Here is a 20607-nt window from a genome sequence, read left to right on the forward strand (position 1 = left end):
ACAATGCGGCCGACACTCACCTCCTTCCTTTTTGTCTGGCGGCAGCTTTCCCTTTTGGCCATACTCCAAGCAGTCATTTAAGCTCGTCTCACTGTTAGCCGCATCGTACTGGCAGCCCTTGCAATTGGCCTGCGGATGGAAAAGAAGACATTTACTTGAAATTAATTTGCAATTCCAATCGATATCCAATCTGAATGTCCAGAGGACTGAGACCAACAATAAAGTTCAACTTGAGAGTTCAATTTAGTGGAATCATTTTAAACATCTTTGGTAAAATTGACTTAAATCACTAGTGTTTTTTTTTTTTACCTAAGGCTACATGAAACAATTGTATTCCATTTGAAATCGATCAATTGCTCACTGTGCACTTAAAAGATAATGCCGAATAATTATCTCCCTGGTTCCGGGGATGTCCTGTGTCCACACTGCGGCTATTTGACATGATGGAGGCAATGCCAATAAGGCACGTTATCTACAGGCGCAAGGACATGCCTTTCTTAAGCCGGAAACTGATGTCATCATCTCCGTGGTCCCTTGTCCTCAAAAGCTGTTTGCGGCCAAACGCCTAGCATCTCGTGTGCTTTGCGGTTCTGCGGCATCATCATCAAATGCCAGGCGAATCTAATGGACACACACGCAAACAACCGATGGAAATGAGGGAAATATGTGAAATGTCTCCCTGCTAGTCTTGCGGTTTGGGCCCGGAAAACCCATTTCCATCCCCCGAATTGGGATCAAGCCCATACCGAAAAACCGTTACGGCAGCATGCGTCATGATAATTGCAAGAACGATGGCAAAGGCCAAAAGAGCAAAAGACCAAAAGCCGAAATGGCAGCAGTCAACACGATGGCGATAATAATTCAACCGATGACTGCACATCCCCAGAGCCAACCGCAATCTGCTGGCAGTCTTATCAATTGCCAGACGCATCCTTGTGCTGCCCCAAAGCCCAAAAGTCCACTTGGCCGGCCTCGTGACGTCCTGCCAGATTGGATTGTGCCCTAATGAGTTGTTGAACGCAACATGGAGACGGAAAACAAGCCGTCTCCATATTGGCAAATGCAAAAATCCTGTTCAACAAGTCGCTGGCCTGGGAAACTAGCAATCGTGAAAGGAATGCCATGCCTGAGTGGCTGGAAACACGGCAAGTAGATTACCACTCGAACATGGAGGATGCGGAAAGTTTTCAATTTCTAGCACCGAAATCCTACAGCTTCAATGGCGTGGCACCTGCCACGTTAGCTGGAGCTGGTGCTGGAGCTGCAGCTGCAGCTGGGGACTGCAGCTTAAACTGGAGCTGGAGCTCCCGGCCAAATCAAATCAATTAGGGCCAAAAGTGGCGGAAATGAGAAGTTATTGCATGCCTCCAGTGTAATTGTTGAGTGGCGGGTAAACTTTTTCCCCAGCCGCATTAAAGTGGCTCGCACTCATTTCAATTTACCTGGCACGAAACCCGGCCACTTGGCCGGGAAAAATTAAATTTATGCCGCCGCCATTTGACCCGGCTCAAACTGCAAACTAAAGTTTGCGACCAAGTTTAAAGTGTCGAAAGGGGGTTCTTGTTTCTTGCTTAAAGATTCAACTTTCGAGCTTGACGGGCAAACTTTGGCGGCGAGTTCATTAAAAGTGTCGAGTTGGGTGCGCGTCCGCAAGTAAATGTTAATTTATGAAATACATTTTTTGTTTGTTTGCCGCTCCGCCAGATGACAAACAGGCCATCGAAGTTGGCGTGGCCACCGCAAAATCACTTATTTATTTATTGAACCCTGCCATTCGCTTTCGTTTTTCCCGCTCAGCCATAAATTGCCAATTAAACAAAAATTTGTGCAAGCAAAACAAACAACGGCGCGGACAAATGAGTGGCCACAATTGAAAAAGGCTGTGAATGCAAACAGAGCGAATCAGTTTTTGTGCCTTAAAGCTTTAAAGTTGAATATTTAGCCCGGAATGGGAAAAAGAGTGAGCCGTACATGGAAAATCCGTAACTGGGACTTCCGAAAGCAGAAATGTCATTACGAAAGGCCAGCAAATCACTTACAAAACTTATGCACGAATGCACAGGACACGCAAACAAACAAATACAGTTGGCGCAAAAAAAAAGGACTGCGCAACCTAGTCAGAGTTTTGATATCCTAAAAAATTATTTATAATGTATACAACCGTGGCTCCGTTTGCTGAGCAAATAAAAACGCAATAAACCAGGAAAAACGTGAAACCAAACCCAAAACCGTCTGCAGTGGGAAAACCTAGAATGTATAACGAAAAACAAAAAGGCAAACGGGAAAGTTCTTTGTTGTTTTGCCCAAATCAATTACAAACTTTCAGTTTGCGTTAATAGAAATCCGGACCGGCTTGGAGATCCACTTAAAAGGCTTCTGCTGTCGTAATTAAAAGCCGTAATTTGAGACCCCAGTGCAGTCTGATCTGCGAAAAATGGGTTGAATTCCATTGAGGAAAGCAAATCGCCGGACAATCGAAGATTCCCATCACATCCTGACTTGCCAGCCTTCCATTTCCATACATAAGCGACCAGGGATTCAGGTTTTCCGCTGGCCAAAAACGAAACTGTCTTAGTTGCCGGGGAAAAACTTTCGTGATGGGGTGGGAAAAACTACGAGCGAAACACTTAGTGAGTAGTGGGAAAAGTTCATGCGTAAAACAGCGGAGTAGCCAGCGAAACTTTTCCATGGGAACTTTGGACACGCAGAACAATGTCGAAAGTTTACTTTAAATCGGAATGCACAGCAATACACTTTGGACTCCTTTTCCTTTTGGGTTACTCGGCAGCAACAGTTGCTGCTGGTAGAATAAAGTGAGTAAGTTGTCCCTTCAACCATCGAATTAAGATCCATAAAAATGTTCTCGACTTGCAGTCAGTCGATGGAGTGACTGTGGATGCAGCTGCTGTTCTAGGGTAAACAATATCAATCATACGCCACGGCTGCTGGCAGAAATGTGAAGTGTGGGGAATGGAAGGAAGCCTTTGGGAAATCAATCTGACGGTTATTTCGTACCCTTAAGTATATGTGTTTAAAGGAACCCGATATAAATCGGAGCTTTTTTTCTTTAACATGGACCCAGAACGTTGAATTTGGTATTAATGTCTTCTAGTCAGCGCCATTACAAATAGCTAGCGGCTATTGCGTTGCACTCTCTGATGAACTGCATCTGGTGCCCTCACTAAAATAATATCAATCATGCGCCGTGGTGGCCTTACCATTCGCCGCTTGGACCTCTTGTCCGTGTCCTTTTCCCTCGAGTTGGCCGCACTGCTGGCAGATGGCGTCGATGTGCCTGGTGTGGACTTTCTTCTGTGCTCCTGGTGCCTCTGCAGCTGGCAGCACAGTCGCACGTAGGTGCACTGCAGGCCATCGGCGAGCAGGGCTCCCAAGCTGGACAGGCACATCAGCATGAGGGGCACGCCCACCAGGGCGTAGAAGATGGTCGCCAGCTTCCCGGCGGCGGTGCGCGGCGTCAGGCTGCCGTGACCTGCAAGGATCGGAATGATATATCTGGTTTAGAACTTAAGCATGGCAAGCACGAACAGGCTAATATAAATGCATGCACTTTTAATCGGATGGGTGAGGACAAGTGGAGAAATGGGTGCGGGTCCTTCTGGAAACTTAATCTGTGGTGAAATGGCGCTGCAGCATATGGAATTACTTTCCACGAGTAGAAAGTGCAGGAAGTTTGTGTTTAATGGGTCACAACTTAAGCTGTCTAGTTATCTGTGTCTACTTATAAAATCACATTGCAAATACGTACATAGTTTATACAGCAATAACCCACAAGGACTGAGTAGGTAATATAAGAAGCACCTCTTAGCAATAATAATTTTCTATCATATTGAACTAATTATTGCTCAGCTGTGTACGTTTAATGTGCATCTTTGCACTTAATTAAAGTATGCCAATGCACAAGCACTCATTAGACAGCAAATATTTATCACTCTAACCCAGATGTGTTTGACCTAAACAATGTCGACAATAAATCCGTTTAGCGGCATTCTTCTGGCTCATATATGTATCCCTACCAATGGACTGTCTTACTGGATAACTGGCAGGCTGTTAAAGTTAAAGCCCATGAGATACAGTTAATTTGTAGCAACAAGGATGTCCCATCATTTAGCATATGCAAATATTTAGCCCGGCCTCCGGGTCGTATACGCCATGTCTGATGTCCGTGCTCTGCAATGGCTGCTCTTGTGGCTTAGTTTGCCATCCAAGGCGTTGGCTATGTCGAGGTCTATTTGCCCCCTGCAAAGTAAATATTTGTGGGCCACAGCACGAGTTGTGGCCTGGTCGAAAATAATAATAAGCAGCCGTGCTCGCCAAGTTCCAAGATAAACACGAAACATAAATCCAAACGGCTTGGGTATTTTGGAGCAGTGGAAGCGAAAGTGAAAGTGCGGAAACGGAAACAGGAACGGAACTCACCAATTGTCGTTATCACAGTGACCGAGTAGAGCAGAGCTTCGCTGAATGACCAGCTCTGCGAGTCGCCGGCATCGTAGCCAAAGTGGCCCAGGGCACTCGCACTGCCCTCGTGGAAGAGTCCTGCTCCTCCTCCGCCGGAGGAGCCAGCAGATCCTTGGCGCGTGGCCGCCACAATGGAGCCCTCGAAGCGACGCAGCTGCTCGTGGACCAACATCGTCCAGTTGCGTTCGTACAGAACGTTGAGTTTCTCTGCAAGGAAAGGTGGGAGGTGGAAAAATGGTTAAGTCGGGTCTCCTCCAGAATGCGTTCAAGTGTCCTTTTCGTAATTATGCAATTTCATGCCAAGTGCAGCAACAGCCTTCGACCTCCCATCGACCCAATCGACAAGTGCCGACAAATCGGACTATCCTTCGTTCACGTTGCCCAGAACTCAGTCTCCAAGTTCCCAATCCTACCAATCCTCCTGCCCTTCGATTTCGTTCGCCTGTCTTGAGGAATCTGCTCCCATTCGATGTAGTGTGTTCGCCTCTTGCAAATTGCAGAGGTCGCTTGTTAACAGCAGTTCGAGACAAGTTTGCCGTCGTGCTTGTCGTTCACGCCCCTTTTACGCCCTCTGGCCTTGGGGTAGTGGGTGGCAGTGGGTGGGAGTGGGTGAAAGATGGCAGGAGGTGGGCGAATTGTGGGCACAAGTCTCTCGAGTCTTGAAGCCTCGATGGTGCACCTCCCCAGACATCATCCACCTAAAGGCCACCCGCCCCAATCGACTGAAGCTAGTTGCCGAGAACAAAACCGAAATCAAAAGATTTTCTGTGCCAATCTTTGCAGCTTAATCGAGTGATTTGAGGGCAGGGCTTTGGAGTTCATAAGAAACTAATTGGCAATGAATAACAATTTAGAAACAATAGGAAACTTTTAAAGAGGTATTTCAGACTTGTTTCTTAAATGATTGGTTTGCTGTCTTAAAACTTTATATTTCATTAGTTCTAGTAAAATTAGACATTGGCTTCAGTAATCTTGAATATTGAAATTTGTATTTCAGCTCCATGAACTACTATGGTATAGAGAAAACTTACTAATGTATTTATACATGGCTCTCCTGAGCCATCTTATGTTATTTCTGTTAATAAGATACTTGGGTCTGGTTATTTTGGTAATTAGAAATGAATTAGAACAGTTTTAATGTAGTTTTCATAGATTTCATATGAAATAAACGAGTGATGACTAAAGTTATTATTTAAACAAAGCAAAAGGATAACATATGGGAATGTTTCCATCTTCAAGACCACATGTACCATTAAAAATCTCAGCTTTCGTTGAAGCACATAATAAATGACCTATATTGCGAGCCAAGATGAACTTAGCACATCATTAGGCCTCCGTTAAAGGACTCGTCAAATTAATCATACGCCAGGTGGGACGCCTGTGCCGCGGATGAGCTCAAGTTAATTGGTTTATTTATTAGGTGAAATTTTAATTAAATAACATCGGATCTAATGCTCATGCACGTGCCGCTGTGCCGTTGGATTTTTTTTTTTCATCCAGTGCCACTGGCAGGTGCGACAAAGTAATTAATTTCACATAAATCAGGCCAGCAAATAAACCTCAAAATAGTTGCGATAAATTCGTGGAATCGATGCAATATCACTCCGTTGCGGAAGCGAATTAAATGGCCCGCCTGACCAAATATTTGGTTATGCAAATATTTAGCTATTATTCAATTCGGTAGCTGCGAAAATGCATTTGGACGGTCTTTTGTTTGCTTTCGAGTGGGGTGGGGTGGGTGTTTGTGGAGGACTCATGTTTGCTGGTACCTATAATTAAAATATTTGTTCTGGACCTGCGCTCACAATCGCTACTATTTACTTAGTATTAATGGGCGATAACAAAACATTGTCGCTTTAATGTGCGAATTACTTTGGCAATTTGCAGGCAAATCAAGCGTGCAAAACACGCCGAAAATTTACGGCCAATGCGGCAAAAATGTGGTGGCCATTATAATTTATGCGAATTTTTGTTCATCGCCAGCGAAGCGTACAAAAATTTGCTGCATATTTACGCAAATAAATTGATCAGTATAAGGATCAAAGGAGAGATACCATATTATTATATTTATATTGATTTCTCTTACAAGGACGTCATCGAAATTTATTTAAAGATTTTAGTAAATAAGTAGGCCACTTTGGCACACTCAATAAATTAAATGTAATCGCTATATTTAAGAAATGTGCGAAATATGTAATACAATAATAAATACCGAAAGAAATACTTTTATAGAAATATCAGGACAAGATATTGATTTTCTTATAAGATCAGGGGTAGAATTGATTGCTTTTGAATACACGATCAAATTGCATAGTTATTAAGGATCAGCTTGATAATATTATTTATTTTGAGAAACATAAGCTCACCTGTAATGATCCAGAGTTCGCGCAAGCAGTCCTCCCGGCTCTTGGCAATGGCAGCCGACTTGCTGATGTCCTGCGGCGCCTCCAGCAGCGGGAAGAGGAGCCCGCCCAGCACGGAGTAGCCGATGACCAGGAGCACCAGGCCGGGCGTGGAGAAGAGCAGCTTGAGCAAGTGACCGCAGCAGCGCCGGAGACTGCTGCGCGGCTTGGCGGTCAGCGAAGCGGTGGTCTTGGCACCCATCTCCGATCCACAACCCGCACCACCCACTCCGCCCAGGCCTCCGAATTCGGTGGCATCCGTCTCATCGTCAATGGAGCAGTCCAACTGAGACGGCTGCGGTTGCTTGGCCTTAATCGCCTGCTCAACGTCGGACATGATCGCTCAGTGTTCAATGGCATTTAGTGGCCACCTGCTGCTCCTCGGCTTCCGTTTTCGCTTCCGTTTGCAGCGAGCATTTCCGTTTCCGCTGGCAGCACAGCTCGTGATTCATGGCTCGCCCAGCCCTTTGGCTTACTAATTGCAACAGCGATTTCTCATCACTCGCAATGCCGCTTTATTCTGCCCATATACCACCCTATATCGCCCCTATATCTTTGTCCCCTGGATGTCTGTCTGTCTGTCGTTCTGTTGGTCGGCTGTCTTTCTATCCGCTTGTTGCCTTCAGCTGGCGTATTATGTTTTAAGCTGTCGTTGACTCGTTTTTGCTGCTTTTGCTTTTGCTGATGATGTTGCCGCTACTGTTGCTGTTGTTGCTGCTGCTGCTGATGTCGCTGACGTGGCATTTACCATTGTTCCTGGTCTATGCACTCCATGGACGCCTGCTTCCCCCGGTCGCTTGTACTTTTAAAGTTGTTGTGCCAGTTTATTCCCCTCCGTTTCGCAGTGCTGCATGCCTGTAATTGAAAACATTTGTATGCTGTAGTCGGTAGTCATATTGTTGCAGTTGTTGCTGCTGCCTGGCTGCTTCCGTTGGAGTGCACTTGGTAGTAGGTTAAGCGCACACAAAGTGAATACGTACTAAATTCGACACTTCACTTAATCTAATTAGCAACTCTTTAAGGCCCAGGCCATTCGACTGGTCAGTGGCAAGTGGAATGTGGGAAAGGAAAAATGGCAGACGAATGAAATGTTTACGTTTATTCAACGGTTATTATGATTGGCTTAAAACAATAGTTGGCCGTGCAGCAGACGCTTGTACGATAATAAATGAGTGGCGATTAAATTAATATTTTTTTATGGCACTGAAATAAAATACGTGATTGCATGCACTTAATAACTTAATTATGTTGTGGTTATGTTTGAATAATAAAAAAAAGCAGAATCAACGCTTACGAGGTAAATGGTGTTTTAATCAAAAAGTGACAAATTCATTTAACATAAATACTATTTATTAATCCATTTGCATATCGATTCTCATTTAAGTTCTGATTAAAGCCCTGATTAAGTCCGCCCACAATGAACATATTATCGGATCCCATCGATTAAGCCCATAAAAATGATAACAAAGCTCAAGTCCATATAGGCAGTGAGTAATACAAATTGAATGAGCGTCTGGCATTAGAGCCGATATAGACTGGCAAATTGAAATCTGTCTGCCAGCTGTGGATTACATATACTTGTATTGTATGAGACCTCCAGGCTTCACACATCAAAGTCTTTAATCGTAATGGAGCTGACTTTGTGGGCGGGTGGATAATGCACTAGGGATACTTAGACATTGAACCAATTATAGGCGAAGGGGCAGAGCCGGTGATTAGTTATTGAAGCTTCCTGGAAAAACGGGGCAACACGCAACATTTAATGATGTGGTTGGATGCCGAGGGGGGAAACCCAGGAGGAAAACATTTATTCTCTTGTAGCCGCCCTTTTGTTAAGAGGAATAGGCGTCTTCGTCTGGCACACGCAATTTACTTAATTGGAAAATAAAATAAGCCAACGCGAGAGCCTGGTATTGGGATTGGGTTTTTGGTTTTCGGCTTAGGGGTTTCTCTTCTGAAGTTGAAACAAGAACTGGAACTGGGCCAAAGCGGAAACTGCTTGGCTGCCGAAACAATGGCCACTCGAGTTGCTTTTTATGGCTAGCGCGCATAATTTAATTCGGCCAACAACGGGGCGTATGAGCAACAAAGGCGCAAAGCACAGGCTAATGCAAAATTAATGTCAATCGCTCGCAGAAGGGGGAAATGCCAATGCCCTCTTGATTGTGACCTAACGTTTGAACTGCGACGGAGACACGCACACATCTAAGCGCACGAAGGACTTTCAGGAGGAGCCAACCGGAAGAGCGAAAAAGGACCAAAAGCAGGGGGCAAAATGTCTGGCGGAAGTTATCCCTTTTAGCCAGATTGAAATCAGCTTACAGTCGCTCCTTAATTGAAATGTTTGCGTTTCACTTTAATTAAAGCGTTTTCAGCCGACCGGCAGCTGACAAAACCCTTTTCAGCCGCAAGGATATTCCGTCATCATTTCTGTTTTTCATCGAGTCTCATTCATTTCATAGCTCCTCACTGCCGTGCTTTTCGCACGTCATTTCATGAAGTCGCCTGCCAAAGTTTTAATAGTTAAGTGCGACTGCAGCCCAGGATAACGTGGCCAAAAGCCTCGCCTTCATTTCCATTCATTTCGTCTGTCGCATACTTCTGGCTTTCGTCCCGAGCCGCTCCGCTCCGCCCCGCTATGCATTATTTATTATTATTATTTTTAAATGCAATGACAACAAACGCAGTTTAATTACAATTTTCACTCATCAAATGCAGCAGCAGCCGCAGCGCAGAAAGAAAACAGCAAGGACGAGCGGAAGCGAAGGACATCGGGGAGCATCCAAGAAAAATGGCGCTAATGGCGCCAACATTTCTCATTCTCATCCGCCCTCTTAGCCAGCTTTGCCCACTTGGGAGACCATGACAGCTTGGCTGTTTTTAAATCCAATTTCGCTTTATAATTTTATAACGCGCCAGCCAAACCCCTGTATCCCTCCCCACAACTCCAGAGAATTCCCCCCTCTCCACACTGCCCATTGCCGATTTAATTGCATTGCTGACATTTAGCACCCAGCACTGTGGAAACCCACAAAAAAGGACATGATAGTGGAAAAGGACATCGCAGTAGATGAACAAAAAGGGGGACGGGATTGAGGGAAAAGTTGATTTTTCGTTAGAACCTTATTTGCATGTTGGTTTGTTAATTGATGTCGAACAGAATCATCATCGTTAGTTACCAATTATACGGGTTTCACATTTCGTTCATAAAAAATAGTTGAGTATGTGCAGTACCAATTTTTAATAATCTTAGGCAATGGTAATCAATAGGCAACGGATTTTGTTCGTCTGAGTTGTAATTGATCTATAGAAAATTACTATATCGTGAGGTTTAAGTAGTAAAAAAATCAATGTATTAAGTGCTTAACCGCTTAAAGGTGCAATAATGCGTAATGATATTAAATAAATTATAAATAAATTAAAAACACTTCATTAGCAGTTGTCGACGAGGAAAGCATTATTCAAAGGCAGAACAATAAAATTGCTCAGCCAAGTGTCTATAATGAAAACTAAATGCTCCAAGATTAGTGGTTGTCCGGAGGAGTGGGACTCCGATAAGGAGATTTTCCGGCGTGTTTTCCACGCCTTTGAAGCTATAAAAGCACTGAAGCGTACTCTCTGAACTTTTAGCACATTAGCCAAAGAGTGCGGATTATAGTTGGTTTTATGGCCAGAGGTGCGAAACAAAAACCGAGCAGTAGATAAACAGATACAGATAGAAATGGGTATATGGGGATACTGCCGGAAATTCATACGATTATTATTATGCAATTGGGTGCGGGAAACACTTGAGCGGCGCTCATAATTCATATTACGCTCAGAACAAAGGCGCCAAAAAATAAAAGGGGCCCCAAAGAAAACGCCTGGCAAGTGCAGACCAACGGACATTAGGTGCAGCAGGATCCAGGATATAATGACCATGTTAATGCCCGGCACAAAAGTGCACTGAAAGGAAATGAGCAAGATAAGTAACGAGCCCGAAAATGCTCCTTAGTCCCCGGCAGCAAACTTTTGCGCACAACAAGGAAAACTCCGGGAAAACTAGTGGCTGGATTTGCCTCCTTCCACTCGATTCCTTGGCCGTTCCTCATTAAACGCACTCAAGTCGCTCGCAACAATCTTAATTATGTTGTAAAGTCTTTTGGCCAGGAGGGCCTGGAAAAACAGCCCGCGGTGGGGCAGAGGGACGAAGGGGCTGATGGCAAAGCTTTTCAGCTGGCCAGGAAAAACTTTGGCCGCGCTGATTAGTTTTTCGAGTGCCTGCAGTGCAAGTCGGCCAGTCAAGCGTTTCCACTCAGTCTGTCATCTAGTCAGTCGGGCATCAGTGGCAGTGCTCCGTGGAAAGTTTTCCGAGCGGCGTGGCAAAACAACAAAAACTCATTAAAAACTGCACAAATGCAACGTTTGGCCCATAAATACACGGCAGCACCCTTGGAAAACGGGCTAAAGTGCAGTCAAGTCGAGCGGGAAAATGCAAAACTGCCCAACAAATGCACAATAATTAGAAGCAAATTTAAAAGTCGTTTGGCTGCTAATGAAGGCATCCTTTGTGCCCGGAAAACTCAATGGTTAGGGCCATCAGGCCACAGCCACAGCATCGTGGATACCAAAAGTGCGGCCTGAGGCTGCAAAGATGTTGACGGCTAATGGCCAAAATTAGTTCAATCAATTCCCTTAAACATCATAATTGCAATTTCCAGTAATGTAGGCTTCGCAGGGGTAATTAAAAGTTGCATTAAAGCGAAGGGAAAGCAAAACTATGGGCAAGTGTAGAGCATGCTTTGAGCATATTATTTATTAAAAAAATAAATACATTTTGTGCAGCAAGTGACTGAATGGGCATGATAGTATTAAATAAATTCAACTGAGTTTATAGCCAACAACAACAGACGTTTGAACTGGCAAGGGGAAAGTTAATTCTCTTTTAAGATTGGCCAAAGGGCAGCTCCTGATGCCATTCACAGGTTTTCTAATCAGGACCCGAAGCCGAGTTGATCCAGACAGCTGCTGGCTGTAGTTCAAGTTAAACTCGTTAACTTTCATAATTAAATTGTTAAACATCAGTTGGACTTTAATTGACAGTCGTCCAAGGGGCCAAAGAAGGACATCGTCCTTTGGCCAGCTCAGCGAAATTCCTTAAGTGCCAATTTAGTGGCAATTTGCTTTTGTCTTAACACTTTTCGGGGTGGGAATCAGACTCCGATAGGTTGGTGCGCGTGTAGTACAACACAATTTAATGTTAATTAAGCAAAACGTTGCCATTGGCAGTTGGTAGTCGCACCAACATAGCTGAAATGGCCCATTGGACCTTTGCCTTTGCCTTTCCAACTATCTACCATTCAGCCAGTCTGTGAATGTGTAAACAAATGTTTGCACAGTTGGCCTAATTGACTTTGCCGAGTTAAAGCAAAAAGTTTTCTACTCACTCTCCGTCTCCCATAAACGAGATAAAAAGAACGAACGAAATTAAATCAAATAAAATCGAATTGTTAGCCAATTGAACGAGGGATAAGACCCAAAAAAAAATAGACGGGAAAATCGGAAAATGGCAAGGGCATGCATAAAATGCATGCGAAAGGTTGCCAGCGGAAATTTACATAAAAGCCCCGTGGCACGTAGTCAGCTTTGATGTTCCGCCCTTTTGGCCCTCGGCAACTAACGGAATCACGTCTATATATCTGCATATATATATATAACACAGTGTGTGGGATCCGATAATGCCATTTTGAGTGCACTTTATGCGCACTTTGTCTCAGGGTCTCACTATCATTAAAAACATTCCAGGCTCGCAGCTAATCCCCTGATATATGAACTGTCGTTACGATTTGCATGGATATTCCGGGATCTATTTAAACATATAGCTATGTAAATGTATATAGATAACTGCATGTGCCGCAAAATCGGAAAAGGTATAGCCGCAGGCCGAAACACCCACTAACCAACCGCCGAGCCTTTTAATTGAGCCAACTAACGCAGACATGTGCCCAAATTAAGCGGCAAGTCCTGTCTGTCTGTCTGTCTATGTGTGTGTGCAAGTTAGTGAGTGTTGATGCCACCGAATGCAATAATAGTTCCAACCACTCAAATGGCTTAAAACTGGTCTACACAAAAGAGATTTACGCTGTCAACAAGGCAGTCACGGGATTTTGGGCTCGTGGAAAATCGAGTACAGTGAGCTTTAATTACTGCGACGTTTTGTAGCCACCATGAGCAGCAAAAAGTCACAAGAAACTTAAGCTAATGGAATATTGAACACATCGCTGAAAGACTTAAAATGACTATAGCAGTGATAAAAGAAACGCAGAGGTATATACATTTATATTCCTCTGACATCTTGATTTAAATAAGACCTTTTGAACGAATAAAAACCATTCATTCTTTGGGGCAATTCTAAAATCAATTTAATTTATTTCCCCTAACAACACAATCCCATCCTCGTTCCAATAATGTGTTGGCTGGTGTAACTTCAGGAATTTCTATCATTCCATCCACAACCCTCTAAATTCCCTCACACCCTTTTGACCATTGTAATTGCTTTGTTTTGCTTACTAATTGTTTGTGGCCAGAACGCCAAATTAACTTGGTCACGTGGCCGGATGACGGAGGGCGGAGGGGTTGTGGCAGGATAGCCGTGGAGCAGACTCCTTGAGCCACTTCCAACCGCAGGCGCCGATGAGCGTTATTGATGACATTTTCGCTTCGGTGTTTGGTATTAATTTGATGCACGAGTGGTTCTGGTATCAGCACATGATTGAGTGCTAATGGAAAGAAATCAGGTGAATCGACTCCGGGACATCGTAGCGGGAAGGTCCTGGAGGCTGGGTAATAACATGCAGCCCGAGTGACCTCAATGCTCCTCTGCTGACCAGCCAGAGCAAACGAAATGCGTTTCAATGCGTTTCTGGGGGCGGAACCCACATGTTTGCGCTGGGTGGTTGGATGGTTGGGTGATTGCGTGGTTGGGCCGTATGGGCGGTAGCCCACAGATGCAAACACCGAGATATGCACACCAAACACACCGCACACACCTCGTTCGCACTAGCACAGATTGCGGAGCAAGTGTGTCATGGACATGGCGAGGTTGGCTGGTTTGTGTGCGGCCCGGTAAGGGGCGGGGATTTGTTTTGGGTGAGGAGACAACACGTGTTCCGGCGACGATGACGATGGCGATGGCGATGATAATGATGGCAGGGATTCCATAGATGGCTGCCTGGGATTGCTTTCACCGTCGAAGCTGTAAAAAAAGACGCATACTAAAATGACGATCCGAAGGACAAACAAACATGGCATGCCGATACCAGCACACACAACCAAAAGCCCAAAAGCCGAGCCACAGGACCAACGTAAGCACACACACACACATATTTAGCGTACTTCAAAAACTCTGGCGCACGCATTTATGCAAGATTGCAATTATGATATAAAACACCGGTCGCAGCTGGAAATGGGCCCAGATTGCTGAATGGATTTGGACGGCATTGTCTGCGCTCCACCATGAATGCCAACCGATGCCCCAGAGCCACCAAGTACGGCTGGAAAGCCAAGAGCATAGCTGATGATTTGCCGAAGGTCGCTCAGGATTAACATTTCATAAAATGTGCAAGGCGGTGAATGGAAAAGTTGGTTTGCTCTGCCAGCTAAAAGATTATCTGTGGCACCAGAAGGTCAACTGGACATTGAAAAGACATTAGGAAACCAACTGCCCGGCGGCATTTCTTCTATTATTAAAAAATATTTTAAGCACAATCAATCTAAGCACTTTAGATAAATTAAGCATATCTCTATCTTCTAAAACATTATAAGGTCAGTCGAACTATTAAATGTGATAGTCCGGGCAAAAGGATTCCCATGAAAAAGTAGCACAAGCTGCAACACTCATTTTAAAATCCTTTTGTAAGGATACATTACACATTTTTTTTAATATTTAGGGCAACTTATCTTATGATTTGTTTATTATCTGGTAAACTGTTTGCAGCCTGTCCTATTTTCTAATATGTAATTAGCAACCAAAGACATTAACGATAGCGCATGGAATGTGCAGCACAAACTCACTTCCGTTGGCCAGCAATCGATTAGAGGCCTTCAGCTCATTATCCTCGATAATCGCTGAAACTGCCGTCAGTGTTTCAGGGGAATTGAAAGGGTGAAACCGCCCACCGACATTCGGATCAGCCCAGCCAATTGGGGGCTTGAACTTGGGTTCGCCCGCTGGACAGCGGAAGTGACCCCAATCCGTGTTGCTGTCTCCTGTCGCCTGCAAGTCGCCTATTCAGCTTGTTCGCCTACTCAGCTGTCCGTCCGGTTTGAACCATGCCAAACTGTCAAAGCGTTAATTGAGTTTGACACTAATGAGCGTGCAATCGCTGCATAATTGATTTATAAATGCCAGGCCATCAGCCACGCCCCCGTTCGCTGCAGTTGGCCGCCCCAGTTTATGAGTTTGTTGCAAATGCGCGCTAATTGGGTCAGACAAACACACAATAGAGGGCTTGACTTTTGGCTAACGAAGAATTAGCATTTTAGTGAAATACATTTGGAAATTGAAGGGGACGGACCGAAAAATCTGCTGCAAAATGTAGGCCAAGCATCAGACCGTCTTGCTTGGCAGGGAAAAGGATCCCCGGGATCTGGGGTTCATTTCAGGACTTGCCACAAGCACTAATTCCACACAATTCGTAATTAATTTGAATTAATTATGTGCCACTTTCCACATGCAGCCATAGCAAACATGCCGACAACGCTTTCCGCAAACATCACGTGTGGGTGGTGGGCGGTGGACGTAGGGTGGGGATAATGGGCGTGGCTGTCGGTGGGTCTCGGCATATTTTTAGACTCCACTACGGCCACAAATTTGCCGCAGAAGCGGAAGGATGTGGGCGAGAGTGGGCGAGAGTGGGCGGGAACGTGGCTTGTTTGCCGGCTGCCTTGGTCTTCATTTATCTTCTCTGTTTTCATTGCCTACTTTCGGGCGAAACTCGAAGCCAGTTGGTAGAGCAGCTTTAAGAATTAAGATTAACGGAATTCTGTAGGATTTTACGCACAAAAACTCCTTCATCTGAGTAGGCCCTGTACTAAAGTCATATGTTTAAAATGCTTTCTAGTATTGAAAAACTCCATTAACATTATACAAATTAACCATGAAAATCGTAGTCATTACGAAGGATGGAAAAACCGTTCGAAAGACTGTTCCGGATGAGGCGGATGGTGAGTGCAACGATCCCAGTCCCGATTCAAGTGATTGCCCACCTGTGCAATCTAATCCGCAGGATTCCGGAAGCCAGTCGCGCCCCAAATCCCGGTCAAATGATCAGAAGCCACAGAGCTCAGTGGACAACCAGCCGAGTTAATAACTTTAACTTTGACCACCGAAATTATGTTTATCGCGATTTAGGAATTCAAATCGATTTCTATGTTATATCCTGCCAGGAGAAAATGAAGCAAAGGATGCATTCTAAGAGTTGATAGCTGATTGGTGGAAACCAAGAATCATTTAAAAAGAATGCAAAAAGCATGCAACGACATAATTTGAAAATGAAGAAAACGTGCATATTCATAGGAATTTATATTAGTGGATCATATATATGGGATTACATTCAGTAGAAATACCCGTACGTCGAAAGAGTTAGTTAAATAAATTTTCAGCTATCAATGATAAAAATATATAAATACTATTTTATACAGAGATACAGAGATGCAAGTGTAATTGTTTATAACACAATGCGACACGATGAAAAATTCCTTTCGTCTACTACTTAATTCTGGACATTTATGAAGCGTCGACGCAATTCCCCTAGCAGCTAAAGAATAATTGCCGCAATTTATTAAGAGAATCTCTTTAATGTCACATCAAGCTCCGCAATGGATTGGGGAATTCAAATAGCTCTCCCAATCGGGGCGATGTCTCACGTATGCCGTAATCTCGCAGGCATCAAGCCAAGGACTTTAGCACTTAAGACAAATTCAAACAAAAACACACGCATACACAAATCCAGCTAGACATGATCACTGGAGCCCACGTGCTAGGCAAATTAATTTGGATTCCGTCGGTGAATTTGCCCCAAAACGGAAAAGCAGTGTGTGGGGAAAACCTCAAAAATATCTCTGCTACTCAGACAATACAATGATATGGAGAGAGAGTTTTCCTGGGGACGAGCGTTGACAGAAGAAATTTAACGCTTGAAATGCCAAACACAAAAATATTTTGACATTCAAAGCACAGATCCTAATACACACATGAATATGTACACAGACGTGTTGTGTCCTTGCTCCAATGTATGTTCTCTGTTCTCTTGGCGTGGCAAATTTTCCATGAAAATTGCATGAATTGCAGATTTTTGTTGCCCCGTCCTTTTTCCATACGCACGAAATGCGCTCCGGACTGAAACTGGGAATGAGAATGGGAAAGGGGCTGGGACTTTTACCCGACATTCACCCGGAGTCAAGTTGCGTGTGCCGTAGACATTTTTATGGCATGCAGCGAACTGCCAGATGGCAGCTGCCGCTTGGCACTTGCCGCAAAATAGGGAAAATGCTTTACAATATAATAGAATTTGCCAGAAACGTGACTTTAACAAGCTCTTAGACATGTAAATACATAAACTCGCATATACACTGCCTGTCAAACGCCAGCGAGCGGGAATGACTTAATATACTGCAACGCTGATATGTGGACAATGTGGCGTATGCGTGATATGGAAAGCAAGAGAGTGGGGAAGAAAGAACAGGAATGCAGCAATGCAGCACAGCAGCAATGGAGAAATGGAGAAATGGAGAAATGCAGCGACCACAGCTCAATTAGTTTTTCGTTTTGGCCGGGGGGCAGGGACACAGGGCGTATGATTAATGTGGTTTCTATTCAAATGGCTGCGCCCAAAAGTATGCTACAACGGAGTGCCGGACACTTGTGGCATTTCATGTGGCAACATCAAGATTACCAGCACTTTTCGTGCTCGGCTGCTGGAATGCTGCCAACTTGCAAAATCCTTTATGCAACAGATTCTCGACTGCGGTCCTGCCAACAAATTGCGGCATTTCCCGATCACCAGATAGCAACTAAATTGCATTTCATTCCAATTACTTTGCTGGGCCAGGTAATCCGGCTAATTGCCAGCACACAGCACATACAACTAATTCGGCACACAGCCACATCTCGATGCAAAACTTGCAAGTTACATTCAATTAGAACGGCAGTTCGGTCCGTTGGCTGCTGTAGTTTTAATTAAGTAAACACGAGATAAATATCAAATCGAGTTGAGCCCGAATCACACCTGCAAACGACGCCCCAAGGAGGCATTCAACTGTCGGATTTGAGTCATCAATTTTTCATCTCTCCCGACTGCATAAATCAACCTGCCAGCCTGCCACGTGCCGCATGGCATATGCCGCCAAAACAACTGCCATTGTGGCAGCCACGTTAACCTGGCTCATTGTCTTCGCGACATTTGTTGTCCTTTGTTTTTAATGTCCTACAGTCGAAGGCAGTAAAATATAATGCCAGCTCCGCGCGACTCCTGCACTTCCACTGCCAAAGACAATTGCGTGACGTTGGGCATTATGGCCACGGCTTGGATTTGACTTTTGGCCAGGAGAGCGTAGTTTGGGATGTCACAGCTACTTGGCTATTTGCTTGGACGAGATTTATGCCCTGCTAACGCTTGATAAATGACTGGGAAAATTTGTAACTCAACTCGAACGCTCGCAAAGCTGGAAATGTTGGAAATGCTCGTCGGCCATAAATTCACAGTTCGCTGGTGCTGTGTCATTTTCTCTGCGGCTCTGTGGCTCATTAAAATGCCAAATTAGTCCAGCAAATTAGCTAGATTCTATACAATTCCTGTAATTGTAATTGTCGTCAATTCAGTCCGGCAAACCGACCAAAATTAAGTGTAGTGACCAACTGGAAAGGCTAATTAAATGGGCGATAAGAAACCCGAAAAAAAACAGGCACAGCATTAAATTTTAACCAGTGTGTTTCATAAAAAAAAAAAATAAACTAATAAATCACAAAGGGAGCAACAATTAAACTTATAGAACTCATTAGCTTTTTTTAATTGAATCAACTGCATATCCAGCATTGCGTAACATTGTTGCTAAGTCCTTTATCCAAGCAATTACCGACTGGCCAATTAAAAAGCCACAAGGACACATGGAAAACGGATAATCGCATCGAAATTCATCCATAAACAGACATTGTAAGCCGTCGACGTTACCGCATGTGCGTGCATTAAAAATTAATTACATTTTAAATGGCAAAAAGATTTAATTTTCGCCGGCGGACAGAACGCCTATCCCATCGCACTCCCATGGCTCTTAATTGAAAAGTAAAATAGATGTCATTGCTGTAATTCATTTGGGTATGGAATGCGATTTAGGGCACTATTGCCAATTCCCAGCACTTGGCCAGCATCGTTGAGATTTTAATTGAATTGTTGGGATCAATACGGCCATGCAGCAACGTTGCTCGCATGGAAATTGTGTAAATTTGTTGCGGTCAATTTTGCGTGTTAATGCCAGTAAAAACCGAAAATTGTTCGCCACTGTCATCTTTCCATCTCTTTCTGCGGTGCTCGTGCGCTCTCTTTCTAAACTCGAGCCGCAGTTGGTAAACGAACCGCAGCAACCAAGTGTCGAAAATTTGCATCCAATTAAAATGTTTGCTCTAACATATGAGCTCTTACTTTCATGGCCAAAATGCAGCAGGGCGTTCGTTTGGATGTTAGTTACCCCGTATGAGAATAATAAACGTATTCGGCTTTCTTATCACAGCCAGGTCTGCCAGACAGTTAACGTTGTTTTGAAGTGTAAACATTTCTCGGAAATGTTAACCACTTCTTTGGGAAATATCGATTCTCAGAAGGGTCGAAATCGGCAATAATAGTGGAAAATAATGATAACACTTGTACTGCTCACTTCGGGCTAAAAATAGAATTCGGTCCTTCCCACACAGTGATTGCATCTTAATCAGTAGTAACTGTCGAGTAACAGCCATACAGATGCATATATAGTAATGATAAGAGTGGCTAGTTCGTTACAAATATACCGATTAATACCGATACTAGTGGTAGTTTTTCTGAAAGCGTATAAAAAGTGTGTATATGGTTGATCAAGATCACTAGACAAGTTTAACTAACCACATTAGTATGTCCGTCCGAATGCCTCGTTAAGATCTCTGGTACTTGATCAGTATTTATTTCAAATTAACCAATAAATTCGATGTTGTTAAGACACTAAGTTTTATTGGGTAGGTAAAAACAGGAACAACAAGTATATATACCTTTGTCTAACCGTCCAATGAACATCTGTAATCCGTTTAGGTCTTGTAATCACTGATAACACACACTACGTGCACTTTTCATTCATAAATAGAGATAGATAAATGCCGCACAAAATAATAAGTGATTATAAGAAAAATGAGAAAATTAATGCCGAGAGATACAATAGAGATATATAGATATGAATAGAGATACAATAGAGATAGAGAGTTCAATGACGCCAATTGTATAACTCTGAAAAGTTATAAAAGAAAATGTTCCCAAGTTCTTAGCTAACTATTGGAAGACATGTAATGAAAGATAATAAAACAGCAGGTAGCACAATAAACAAGTATAAAACATGCTTCTATAATTACTATTGTTATAATAACTGAAATAATAAGTCTTATGTCACTGACTCTTCGAAAAAAAAAATACTGCAAAGCACGTTTGCACAGAAGAAACACTTTGAAACA

The 20607-nt window shown here is 43.7% G+C and overlaps 1 protein-coding gene, 1 long non-coding RNA gene and 1 other non-coding gene across 5 annotated transcripts in view; 2 read left to right on the forward strand and 1 right to left on the reverse strand.

Moving 5' to 3' along the window:
* Positions 1-20607, reverse strand: part of CG1688 (uncharacterized protein) — a 40512-nt gene that overhangs the window by 6157 nt on the left and 13748 nt on the right. Inside the window, exons 3-6 of the mRNA NM_136672.3 lie at positions 6846-7736; positions 4438-4686; positions 3219-3490; positions 21-129 (exon numbers count right to left, since the gene is read on the reverse strand). Of these exons, the coding sequence (NP_610516.1) occupies positions 21-129; positions 3219-3490; positions 4438-4686; positions 6846-7218 (1003 nt within the window). The 5' untranslated portion in view covers positions 7219-7736. The remainder of the gene's footprint in view (positions 1-20; positions 130-3218; positions 3491-4437; positions 4687-6845; positions 7737-20607) is intronic.
* Positions 2590-3850, forward strand: asRNA:CR44207 (antisense RNA:CR44207). Of its 2 annotated transcripts, none has more exons than NR_073864.1 (2): positions 2590-2817; positions 2875-3850. The 2 variants fall into 2 exon arrangements; NR_073865.1 differs by having other exon boundaries at positions 2590-2813.
* On the forward strand, positions 16019-18775 carry lncRNA:CR44208 (long non-coding RNA:CR44208). Of its 2 annotated transcripts, none has more exons than NR_073866.1 (2): positions 16019-16085; positions 16148-18775. It is a non-coding gene; the product is annotated as a long non-coding RNA:CR44208 (long non-coding RNA). The 2 variants fall into 2 exon arrangements; NR_073867.1 differs by having other exon boundaries at positions 16148-16575.

Source organism: Drosophila melanogaster, chromosome 2R, assembly GCF_000001215.4.
Source record: "Drosophila melanogaster chromosome 2R".
Classification (NCBI taxonomy): Eukaryota; Metazoa; Arthropoda; class Insecta; order Diptera; family Drosophilidae; genus Drosophila; species Drosophila melanogaster.